This window comes from Eublepharis macularius, chromosome 9 (genome assembly GCF_028583425.1).
Source record: "Eublepharis macularius isolate TG4126 chromosome 9, MPM_Emac_v1.0, whole genome shotgun sequence".
In the NCBI taxonomy this organism is placed as follows: domain Eukaryota; kingdom Metazoa; phylum Chordata; class Lepidosauria; order Squamata; family Eublepharidae; genus Eublepharis; species Eublepharis macularius.
In genome coordinates this window covers 72,275,217-72,287,442 of record NC_072798.1, presented here as the reverse complement: position 1 = coordinate 72,287,442, position 12,226 = coordinate 72,275,217, and the positions used below count along the sequence as shown (strand labels likewise).

The 12,226-nt window shown below is 41.0% G+C and overlaps 1 protein-coding gene across 1 annotated transcript in view; it reads left to right on the top strand.

Moving 5' to 3' along the window:
- The window catches only part of CNTN1 (contactin 1), a 233,015-nt gene extending 228,709 nt beyond the window's left edge, over positions 1 to 4,306 (top strand). The window contains exons 26-27 of the mRNA XM_054987779.1: positions 4,139 to 4,189; positions 4,256 to 4,306. Coding sequence (XP_054843754.1) covers positions 4,139 to 4,189; positions 4,256 to 4,306 — 102 coding nt within the window. The remainder of the gene's footprint in view (positions 1 to 4,138; positions 4,190 to 4,255) is intronic.
- The last annotated feature ends 7,920 nt before the right edge of the window (positions 4,307 to 12,226 follow it).

Here is a 12,226-nt window from a genome sequence, read left to right as displayed (position 1 = left end):
GTAAACTAGTATACTGTCTCTTTAACATCTCAATTTTTTCTCCCCTGTTCAGAATCAGACCTATACAATGAATGAATGCCTGCTGAATACCAGTGGTTTTTAATATATGTCCATGTCACTCGGTACATTTAGCATCTCTCCTCTTCAAATCCAGAATGCAGCTATTTTGTGTTATTATAACTGGAAAACCAGGAGAAAAGGATTCAGGCATGTATCTTACAATGACATTTTCCTGTAGTAACAACTTTCCTGTTAGAGTGAGATGGAAAAAAAATCACCCTTCAGGATCTTTGCTGACTCTTGGAAACTGAAGAAGGGGAAGTGTGATGAAAGATAACTTTTGAAGTTGGATTTAAGAGTAGCAGTTCTCAAACAGAGAAACTTCAAAGAAAAATTACAACACGAAATTGCTGTAATTGAGTTTATTTGCAAATTTGGAACAATAGATCTCTCAGGTTTTAATTCAGGACACTGGATTTTTCTTGCATTACAGATTCTAATTTTCTGCACACCCCTGCTCTATCTAGCTAATTACAACATGTATTATAACTAGCTTCCTGACACTCTTAATTTAAAATAGCTCTCCCATCCCCTATCTGGATTAGAAAGACTCTTTCCTTTTTCAACTCCTCGTATCTGATGAACGAGGATCTGGATCTTGCTCTTTGACTGCAGACCAACACAGCTACCCACTTGAAACTATCTTCAAAAGTTGCTGAACAGGAAAAAATCTAGAGCCCCCCTCCCCTACAGCTTCCTTGCCCAAAGAAAACCAAACCTCCTTCAGGCAGCAATCCTTATATACATATGCTTGAAAATCAATCCTACTGAATATAGTAGTAGTTCTAATTATGTGTGCATGGGGTTGCACTATTAGTGGTAAATTAATGTAGTCTTCATATGCTTTCAGTCATTTTGTTTGCAGAATTTACCATAAATGTTTGCCTCCTGAAAGTAAAGGCTCCTGAAGGCACCCTCCCCTCCCTGGAACCATCAAGTCTTTATCAGGTTTGGGCTGTTTATATGTAGTTAAACCAGTGATACATAGTTACCCAGCTGGTGGTCCGTGAATCGTGATCTCCCAGAATTACAGCTGATCCCCAGGCTACAGAGATCAGGTCCCTGGAGAAAATGACTGTTTTGGAAGGTGGACTCTGATATTATACACTGTTGAGGTCCCTCCCCCCCCATGCCACCCTCCCCAGGTTGCATCCCCAAAATCTCCAGGAATTCCCCAACCCAGAGCTGGCAACCCCAAGGGTCTCAGGCTGAGGTCTTTCACCTGATCTCTTTTAACTGGAGATGCCGGGGATTGAACCTGGGACCTTCTGCATGCCAAGCAGATGCTCTACCACTGAGCCATGGCCTTTCCCCAAAAGGCTTTGCAACTGAATGCCATTCGCTGCAAACTAAAAAGAGAAGTAGCTAAACTGTTGTCAAAATATGCAAATTCTTACAGACAATGTATCCAATGACCATTTCAACAATGAATCCAGCTACACAAATACAAACAGGGGACACATTGTAAATGAATCACTCTGGTGATTCAACTGTGACCATAAGGGATACCTTTACCAGGGATCAAAAAGATTCTGTACACCAACTGTGCAAGTACAAAAGTAGCTGCAACAAGGGTTGCAAACACTGGCATGGGAATTTCCTGGAGATTTGAGGATGGGGTTTGGGGAGGACAGAGTCTGGGGAGGAAGCTCATCAGGGATGTGAAGCCATAGAGTACACCATTGGAAGTTGCCATTTTCTCCAGGGGAACTGATCTCTGTAATCTGGAGATCAGTTAAAATTCTGGGAGAACTCCAGAACCCACTTGGAGGTGGGTAGCCCTAGTTGCAACACATTTCACAAATGCAGTTTATTTACCAAGCCATTACATAGCCATGGCCCTGTAGTACAAGTGGCTAGTGCACAGGTGAGCACATGAAGCTGGCTTATACTGAATCAGACCCTTGGTCCATCAAAACATTGTCTAGCAGACTGGCAGCAGCTCCCCAGGGTCTCGGTCAGAGGTCTTTCCCATCCTCTACTGCCAGACCCTTTAACTGGAGATGCTGGGGATTGAATCTGGGACCTTCTGCATGCCAAGCAGATGCTCTGTCACTGAGCCACAGCTCCTTGCCTTGGGTGCACAGTTCCTTGGAAAGGAAGTTGAACTTCAAACAACAACAACATTGAGGTGGATCTGGTGATGCAAAAATAAGGAGACTGGTCATGGTGAGATTGACTGGCAGTCACACTTGCATCAAGGTTCTCACGTCACAAATATTGGCGTTCTCCCACAAATCCCCAAACCATAGGCAACACCTAGAGTTTTTTTTAATTAACTTTCTTGGAACTCTGTGTCATACTATGATTTTAAACATGTTATTTATAAGCAACTGAGCCCACTGAGTCCAGTAGCACCTTTAAGACTAACCAACTTTATTGTAGCATAAGCCTTCGAGAACCATAGTTCTCTTCTCTTTGTGAAATTCATCTTATGCTACAATAAAGTTGGTTAGTCTTAAAGGTGCTACTGGACTCTCTACTATTTTGCAACTACAGACTAACATGGCTAACTCCTCTGGATCTGAGTCCACTGAATCTGTAACAAGGATGCCAAGATCACAGCTCTGTTCGAGAGGCTGATAGACACCTCCTGTGGCTTGTATACAGGGCCGGCACGCCCATTGAGGCCAAGTAGGTGGTTGCCTCAGGGTGCGGGGCACCGGAGGAGGCACCAGAGGAGGCGCTGGGGGCAGGACCATGCGCCATAGAGCTGCAGCCTCCCAGCCCTCCCCCCCTGCGCTGCCGCTGCCGCCAGCACAGGCCCCTCGGCCGGGCGCAAATGCCGCGGGCAGGTGGCTGGGGCAATGCAGGGCAACCAAGTGGGAGAGCTGGGAGGCCACCCGCGTGCCGTCCCAGCCACCCGCTGCAGCAATTGGACCGGCTTGTGCACGCGCCTGTGATGATGTCACACATGACGTCATCGCACAGGCTGGTGTGCGTGCGTGCGAGCGCCAAAAACCCTGGCGCTGCTCCTGCTTGTATAGCCAAACTGTTCTAGCATCTTAATGACAATCAAATATTTTGCTCTTTCAGATGCATTTGATCCAAGTGATCATGTAGGCATGCACCAGCCAATCTTAGTAATGGGCCTTTTCTCACTGACTCATGCTGTTGATTTTCTTCCAGTTTGGCTAGGGAAACAAGATTTTCAGTGCTATATATCCCAATGGAATTTGCTATCAATGCTATTTTGTGGCAAGAACATGCCTGCACATTTCTGTGGGCACAAGCTTCACCAATGTGCAGAGGGAAATATGGAGAATAAAAATAAGGTGCTGAATGTTGAAATACTGAACGTGTATCAAGACTTCTCTAAATTATGGTATAAAATATCTATGGCCTTCCTTTAGAAAATTATGTTTTACTTCCATTATTATGAATCTATGTTTAAATTGTTTAAATTGTTCTAAATTTTATTATTGTTATGCTGTGCATTCTCCAAAAGGGTTTAAAGAAGGGGTTGATAGCTGATATGTGAGAATTGAAGTTTAATAAAATTTAGTGATTCGCTCATATAGAAAACTGTATAGATATAGATGGAAAATGGAAATCACATTCTTGAGCTGATTGAACAGTATAAATGCAAGGCTACCATGCCTTTCTGGTAAGGAATCATTAACTTTAATAGTTCCCGGGCTGCCTAGAGCATAGGATGGGCCGCTTGTTAATAGGAACTACACCTTCCTATGTTTGACAGGATTAATAAATAACCTATTTGGGATCATAATAAAGGAGAATTAAAAGATGTCTCATTCATATCTTGTATTACTCACTTTCCTTCCAGATGTGATATAATTTGGATGCAGCTGGAATGTATCCAGACATTTTGGATGCCAATTTCATTCAGACATGTCTTTACATGCAACACAAGGCACTGTCATGTTTTAATGCTTCTCAGGTGATATGTTCATTATATGTATGTTATTCATTACATTTATATGTTCTTCAAAAATATCAGAAACTAATTAAAAGTTGAGGCTCAAAGAATCCAATACACATCAATTTTACAGAATAATTTTACAAACAATGGCCCTCCTATGAATAAATAACAGTCTATTTTATATTTCCATTGCAGGTGTGGTATAAGTCAAAAGAAGAAAAAGACGTCAGTGCTTCAGCAATCAAGGTAAGTATCCATAGAATAAAGATAATAAATCTTCAATATTCTTTACACTCTCTTTTCTTTCCACAGGTGCTGTTATTGGGGTACAAGGACCCCGCGACTCAACAAGGAGCCATCTAATATCTTGTTTCATCAGAACATCCTCAGGAGTCACCCAATAATTACACCTATAATAAAGTAGACCACTGTGAAGCTCTCTAGTGGTTTTATCCGCACCGCACGATTTCTCAGTGGCCGACATTTTGCGGTGCAAATTTACACATATATACCCTATTGCATCATTTATTGTAATGTCTTTGAAACTGATTGTACTGATTACACACTGTGTAATCTGCCTTGAGTCTGAGTGAGAAAGGCAGACTATAAATAATGTACTTAAATAAATATTAAACAAATATAGTCAAAGGCTCTTACCCAGTCTATGAGACTGGCTGTAGAGAGTAAGAGCAGAACCTGCTTCCTGATTAGGAGAGGGGACTTAGTGTTTCTTCTCCTAATATTTTCAGATGGGTAACTGTTGGTCAGCAGCAGAAGAGCAAGAGTTGGGTCCAGTAGCACCTTAAAGACAAACTAGATTTCCAGGGAGATTTGACTCACAGAATCTCATACCCTGGAAATGTGGTTGGTCTTTAAAGTGCTTTTTCACAAAATTCAATGGTTTCTGCTCACAGTAATCCTTTCATGGAACTGAAGTTCACACTGGAGCTAAGTAGCATGGGAGGAATGAAATAGCATGACTTTCAAAAGTGTTAGTGGATAATAATAATAATAATAATAATAATAATAATAATAATAATAATAATAATAATAATAATAATAGATTTATATACCACCCTTCAGGACAACTTAATGCCCACTGTTATCATTATCCCACAACAGTCACTCTGTGAGGTGTGTGGGGCTGAGAGAGCTCTGAGAGAGCTCTGATTGACCCAAGGTCACTCAGCTGGTTTCAAGTGGAAGAGCAGGGATATGATATGCAGAAAGTAGGCGTTTAAGAGATAGGAGAAACAAAGAAATTATGTGTTTTTAGAACTTCATTGTAGGTCAGATTATCAGGAAGTCACTATGCTCATTTCCGTCTATTTTGGCTGTTGTGCGAGGTTCCAGGGACTTTTATGAACCTTCCCACCTGAGATCAAAATTTGAGTCCAATAACACTTTAAAGTCAAGCTCCCTTCGTCAGTTACCTGGGATCCTTTCACCATCATACCAAGGAATGAGCCTGGTATATGCAAACGACATGCTCTGTCTTTGACCTACTGCTCCTTGCTGCGTAACAGAATTACTTTCCCTGTCTGCCTCATATCCAAAAACAAGCATCCCAGACCTTCTTATTGTTTGGCAGCAGGATCCCTCAGGTAGAAGAAAAGGAAGTAAATCCAAGGGCTGAGCATTTGCCACGCATGTGACACTATAGTATGTGATGGGCTCCTTGAGACTGCAATTGTGTATAAGGGAAGAGAAGGTATATGGAAATACTGTGTAAGTAAACACAATAAATGGTTTGCACTTAAAGCTTTTTGAGGCTAATTGTAATGAAAACAAACAAAGGGTTTCTATGAAAACACAACAGCATTAGGATTAAGACCCAAAGAATTATCTCTAATAGTTCAAGTAGAGTAAGAAAAAGTAATGTTTATGGCGGATGGATCAGATTTTAAAATAAATCCATATATATTTTGTACATTACATTGGTAGACTACAGTAAACAAAAGTTTTAAGCACATGATCTGCAGTGTAAGCTAGACAGATGAAATGTGGGGCAATGAAAGTTGAGGTTTTTTAAACAAATGCATCAGTTTAATTTTCCTTTTCCTCATATAACCTGATTCACCTGGAATCAAAATTAGCATCTGCAACAAATACTATTTTGTGTTTTCTGCACCTGGATAATGCTTTCAATTTCTATCTTGACTGTGAGAGAAAACTTGTTATGTTTAGTAGATGATTGATTTATTAATTGAAGTTGTTAGTCAACTAATAAGAAGTCATGCCAGATCTTACTGGGATTGCCAGATGTTTCTCTAGATGGGAATTTGGTGCTGATATCTATTTTAAAATAGATAGCAATTCCCAGGGCTTTTTTCCAGCAGGAACGCGGTGGAACGGAGTTCCGGAACCTCTTGAAAATGGTCACATGGCTGGTGGCCCCACCCCCTGATCTCCAGACAGAGGGGAGTTTAGATTGCCCTACACACCGCTGACCACTTTCTCCGAGGGCAACCCACTGAGTTCCACCACCTCTTTTCCCAGAAAAAAAGCCCTGGCAATTCCTATCTTGCCTATTAGCCTCTGCTCTTATCTTTTAGCACGATGACCAGATTGGTCTATTCACTTCCACGTCTTCTGTATCCATTGCAATATACAGGGCTCGCTGCTTCTAGATATTTCCCTTCACAGAGATTTTTAGTATATATAGTGTATATATAGTATATCTAGGCCCTGTTACTAAGCTCTGTGAACACAAGCTGACACTTGTCATAATCAGTAGAACAGTATGGTAACTTGAGTATAACAACAACAACATTCGATTTATATACCACCCTTCAGGACAACTTAACATCCACTCAGAGCGGTTTGTTTGTTTGTTTGTTTGTTTGTTTGTTTGTTTGTTTATTTGTTTGTTTGTTTGTTTGTTTGTTTGTTTGTAGTCTACCTTTCTCACTGAGACTCAAGGCGGATTACACAGTATGATATTAGTACAATCAGTATCAAGTACATTTCAATACAGTATCAAGGACATTTCATAAACAATACCATAGGGTAAATAGATACAAGTTTAAAAGATAGTATTAGCAAGAATCCAATACAGAGCAGAAAAAAATACTGAAGCAGAACATAATGAGTTCTAGGACTAGCATTAGACAACATGGAGCACTGGTGGTACATAGGAGTACATATTTAAAACAGCAGATAATATGTAAGGCAATATAGTGATGAAGTCTATGGTCCCAAACTCATTAGCGAAGCATCTGAGACCCCATCCCTACAATACATCCCTTCCATTTGAATAAAAAGCCTTCCCCAAAGCAATCATCCTGTGAGGTGGGTGGGGCTCTGAGAGAGCTGTGACTGACCCAAGGTCACCCAGCTGGCTTCAAGCAGAGGAGTGGGGAATCAAACCTCGCTCTCCAGATTAGAGTCCTACCACTCTTAACCACTACACCACTACACCAAACTGGCTTCCAGTCCTAAGTGTTTGACTTACATTTAATAAATAATACATTAGGGTATGCATAGCAGAAATTTGAAAAGAAGCATAATTAAAATTGTTTAAGATGGTTTAATTTTTTTAACGTTTTAATGCTCACTGCCTTGGGGACGCTATTTTGGTGAAAAGGTGGCACACAAATGCTTTAAATAAATAAATATGACTTAGGAAAAGGCATAGCTATTAAAAAGATGGGTCAGAGATTAAACAAAAATAATGGGAATATTGCAATTCTTAAAAAAGCAAATTTCTGTGGGTCGGGAACAAAGTCTTTCCTGTTGTCACACCGCCCCAGGAGCATGCCCCAAGAGCGTGCCCAGGGTGGCATTCCCCCACCTTTTCTCCTCTGCCATCCAGGCAGAGGGTAGGAGTAGGGAATCCCCTTCTCCCAGCAAAGGAATGGCATTCTTATCTAACACTGATGTTCTTCTTAAGTGCAAAGAAAGAGACTTGTGTCAACCCCAGAACCTCTTGGACCAATGGAAGGCTCCTTGCAGCAAACAAAAATGCCACCTGCTGAAAAAGTCTGTAGAATCTATACTGCAATATTTGCCTTTGCAAAAGTGACATGGCCCTCAGTATGGATCATACAGACATATTCCTCACTCAGTGATTCTACTGTCAAGTGTTGCCATGCATGTGTGACTCTGCCACTACAGACTACAAACTGCAAAGAGAACTCTAATTCTAACTCAGAACATTTCAAATGCCATGGTTTTCGGTAAAGCAGTTCACACATTTAGCTGAGTGTTGAGTGATACTAAGATGACATATTGTATAATGAAATGCTTGTGTAAATCAGCCCTAGTTGAGTAATTTTATAATACCCAGCGTGTGACAGATGACTGTATTTGGGAATTTGGCTACACAGGTGCCTTTTCATATAGTGTGACTCTTTAGTTGCTCAGGGTGATTCCTGTAGTGGAGGGTTCTGGTAGATGGATAAGTTTGCTTTGGGACAAGCTAGATGTCAATTAGTTCCTTCTAACTCTACAATTAAAATAGCGTATTAATTGCTAATGTGACTCAGATGAATATTAATCAATAGTGTAAGACACTGGAAGGATAGTTGTAATGAAGACACTTGTTAGCAACTGCAAAACATGGAGTTTGCTATAACTTTTCTAAGCTATCCTTAACTTTTTATTGCTTTGGCATTCTGATGATCAAACCGCACTTTAAAATACGGTCTTGTTTCATTGGTTTATAGCTTGAGGTGAATAATGTGATCTATGTGGTGTTAATTGTGCTGGACGGGGTCCAGATGCATGAAAATGCTGCTCCTCCCTCTTTTGCTAACATGCTTTGATTTCTGAACTGTCAACAAAGACTTGCTTATTACAGCATCGTGCTTGTGACATCCTACAATAGTTAAAGCTCTGCCGATCTCTGGCATGCTGACACAGCTCAATTCCTCCCCCTCACATATTTTGTCTGTTTTTTTAAAAAAAATCTGCTAGAACTTGGCATGCTGGTATGCAGAGTAGGAATTACTGAATTGCTGTGATTCGGACTAAAGTACTTGATTGGGGAAGCAGAAAAAAGTTACAGTGGCAAGATTATTCTCGTTTACAAAAACAGAGTTGCAGTTTTAAAACTTGACTATAATCTCCCATTCCAGGGAAGGTTCTTTCTAAATTATCTGTGTTGGGATAGAGGGTTGCCAGCTACTAGTTTAAAAATTCATGGAAATTTGGGGGGGGGGGGTGGAGCCTGGGGAGAGGAGAGACCTCCGTGAGGTTTAATGCTATAGACTCCACCTTCTGAAGCAGCCATTTTCTACAGGGGAACGGATCACTCTGGTCTGGAGATCAGCTGTAATTCCAGCTGTCCATTAGCCACCTGGAGGAGGGCAACCCTAAGAAACTGATATGGTTAAATGAGCATGAGACTAGATTATGGGTCTTGGCCTTGGGGACAGGGCTCAGTGGCAGAGTGCCTGGTTTGAATGCAGAAAGTTCCAGGCAGATTGGTTGTACAAATCATAAATATATTTAGGCGGCACTTAATTTCCCCCCAAGAGTCAGATTGGCTATTATTCTTTACCCTTCCCAAATTTGCACGCTATATAATGTATATAAACTATATACAGATAGAGATGGGCACGAACAGCGATGAACAAAAAAAGGCCACGAACAGCCCAATCTGCTGTTCATGAATAAGCTGTTCATGATGCCCCATTATAAACAAACAGGTGGTCATTGCAAGCCTCGTTCATTGCTGCCCGTCAAGCCAGACAATCTGGCACCTGCAATCAATTACCTTGGCAACTTAGGCAGGGATTGTCTAAACTCTGTCTGAACTCCTGCTGTTGCCCTGGAAACCCCAATCTAAGCTCAATTTAGCTTGATAGGCAGGTCTTCCTTTCAAGTGTGGAGCTCCAAATTTGTTACAACAAGGAAGCAAAGAGTAGGGGGAAGGGGGCTCCCAGCTCTGACTTTGCAGACAGTGTAGAGGGAGAGAGACAGTTGCTGTTGGCATTTTGATAGAGAGAGTGAATTGGAGCTTGAACTTTCTTTGTGTGTGTTGGAATAGGGATCTACCCCTTCAAGTTCCAGGGCTGCTGCCAGGCTCTGGGCCAAGCTATTATTTATTATTGGTACCTTTCCTGCTGCCTGCTCAGGTCAGGTTTCTGGGAATGGTACAGTAGGGATCTTGACTTGGATGATGGAAGGAATACCTAGAAAAGGCCAAGAAAAGACAAAACCAAAATGAATTCTTGCTTAAAATGAGGGGATTTTGTTATCTAAGCACAAAAAAACAACCAAACAATAAATATTACCATCCATTCTTAATGTGTGACGTAGCCAGTGTTGACAGCAGAATGGCCATGCTGGTTTCAGCAGATGTTTTAAGGAAAATAAGTAGGTACTGCAACGTGTAGGTGATTTTTCATTTTAAATCCAGGTGTTCATACTCTATAAAAAGAAAACTACTTGTCTGCTTCACTTGAGGATATTTTGAATATCTGTCTGCCTTCCAGTCTTGCTGCTTCTTGTTATTGTTGCTTGTTTGTTTTTAACAATGACAGGTGTTTAGAAGTCTTTGATTCCTTGTACTTAAGCTTTATGTAGCAAAGCAAGGGAAATCCTGGAATGCCGCCCTACCATATGTGTACTAATGCAAACAGATTACCCCTCCCTGCAACAATTTACTGTTACATTGTTTTATATAGATGCTCCTGTTACCCTGGAGTTTCAATGCACCTTACAAAGAAGCAGAAAAATACATATTAGATAAATAAAAAACTATATGACACAACTCCCACCCACTCTTGGTCTGGTCCTGGAATCATGAAGTTGGCTCAGTTATGGACATGAGCTATGGGCTATACCCTAAGAGCCAAGCATCAACACGCCCCCCCCCCCCTTCAACATGTGCCAAAAGCTTGCATCTCTAGCCATGCATAGGCTATGTGCCTAAAACAGAGAAGGAACAGGAGTTCAGCCCACATCTCATTCACTGGTTAAAACAATGTTCCTAACCATCATCCCCTTGCCATGAACAAAATCCTTTATTTAAATGAGCAATAAAGTGCACCTAAAATGTAATGTTTTATACAAAGGAAAGCAACTTTACGGGCTTAAAGCAGTGCTTTAATTATGCAATATTAAAAAATCGATGGGATGCAATACTAGAAAATCTATTGGAAGGCAATTATACATTCTAGCATTCTGCCCTAATGGTGGTTCTATTGTTGCATTTTGCCTCATCTTGCACTTGTAGTATTCCATTTGCTTTTTCCATTTGCCAAACCCTAACAGCACTTACTGCCAGTTTAATATATTAAACCTGAATGTTATTATCATTTAATTAACTCCAATTCATGCCAGGAGGATGAGTACAAATGTCATGTCATGCCATTATCATCAATCATGCATTGACGGATTTTCAAAGCAATGAAGTTCTTAACTCAAGAAAGCAAGGATCCAAAATCCACTGATGTTTTTTGTTTGAACATCTTTCCATGGATCCAGACAAGAATAAAACAATCCAGTGATGCTGGCTTCAAGGCAAGAATCACTGCAAGTTAAGGAAATGTAGAACTCTATTTAGCTTGGCCTCAGATTATTTTAACACACCCTCTTAATCATATAGGTTACACAAGAAGATCCCCACATCCCCAGCATTAGACTCTTTATTGCTATTCCAGCTATCTTGCTGGGTTCCACAGGGCACAATCCCATGTTATTCAACCTCTACGTAAAGCCTTTAGAAGAACTCATTCACAGCTATGGAGTTGGATGTCACCCATATGCGGATGACACCCAATTCTATATCTCGCTATCCCCACAGGATCCCCACAGGATACAGTAGAAATCTTGGACTGATGCCTGACAGCTGTGGTGAAATGGCTGAAAACAAACACATTGAAATTGAACCCAAACAAGACAGAAGTGATGCTTGTTGGGAAGGCAGAGATCTCGAATGACATTGTACTCCCCACGTTTGATGGAGTTTGTCTGACCCTTGCAGACTTGGTTAAGAGCCATGGGGTTATACTGGATCCAGTGCTATTACTAGAAAAACAAGGCAGCTGCAAAAAATGATTTTTACAACCTCACTCTAGCCTGGAAGATGGCTTCTTACCTGGACCTAACCAACCTGGCCACCTGGATCCATGCTATGCCAACATCAAGACTTGACTGTTGTAATGCACTATACATTGGTCTCCCATCTAAGTTAACTAGGAGGCTGCAATTGGAGCAAAACGCAGCAACAAGCATGAGCATCACCTCTATTCTGCAGTTGCTCCATAGACTACCTATCAGTTACTGTGCTCAGTTCAAGGTATTGGTTATCACATACAAAGCTCTTCACAGCCT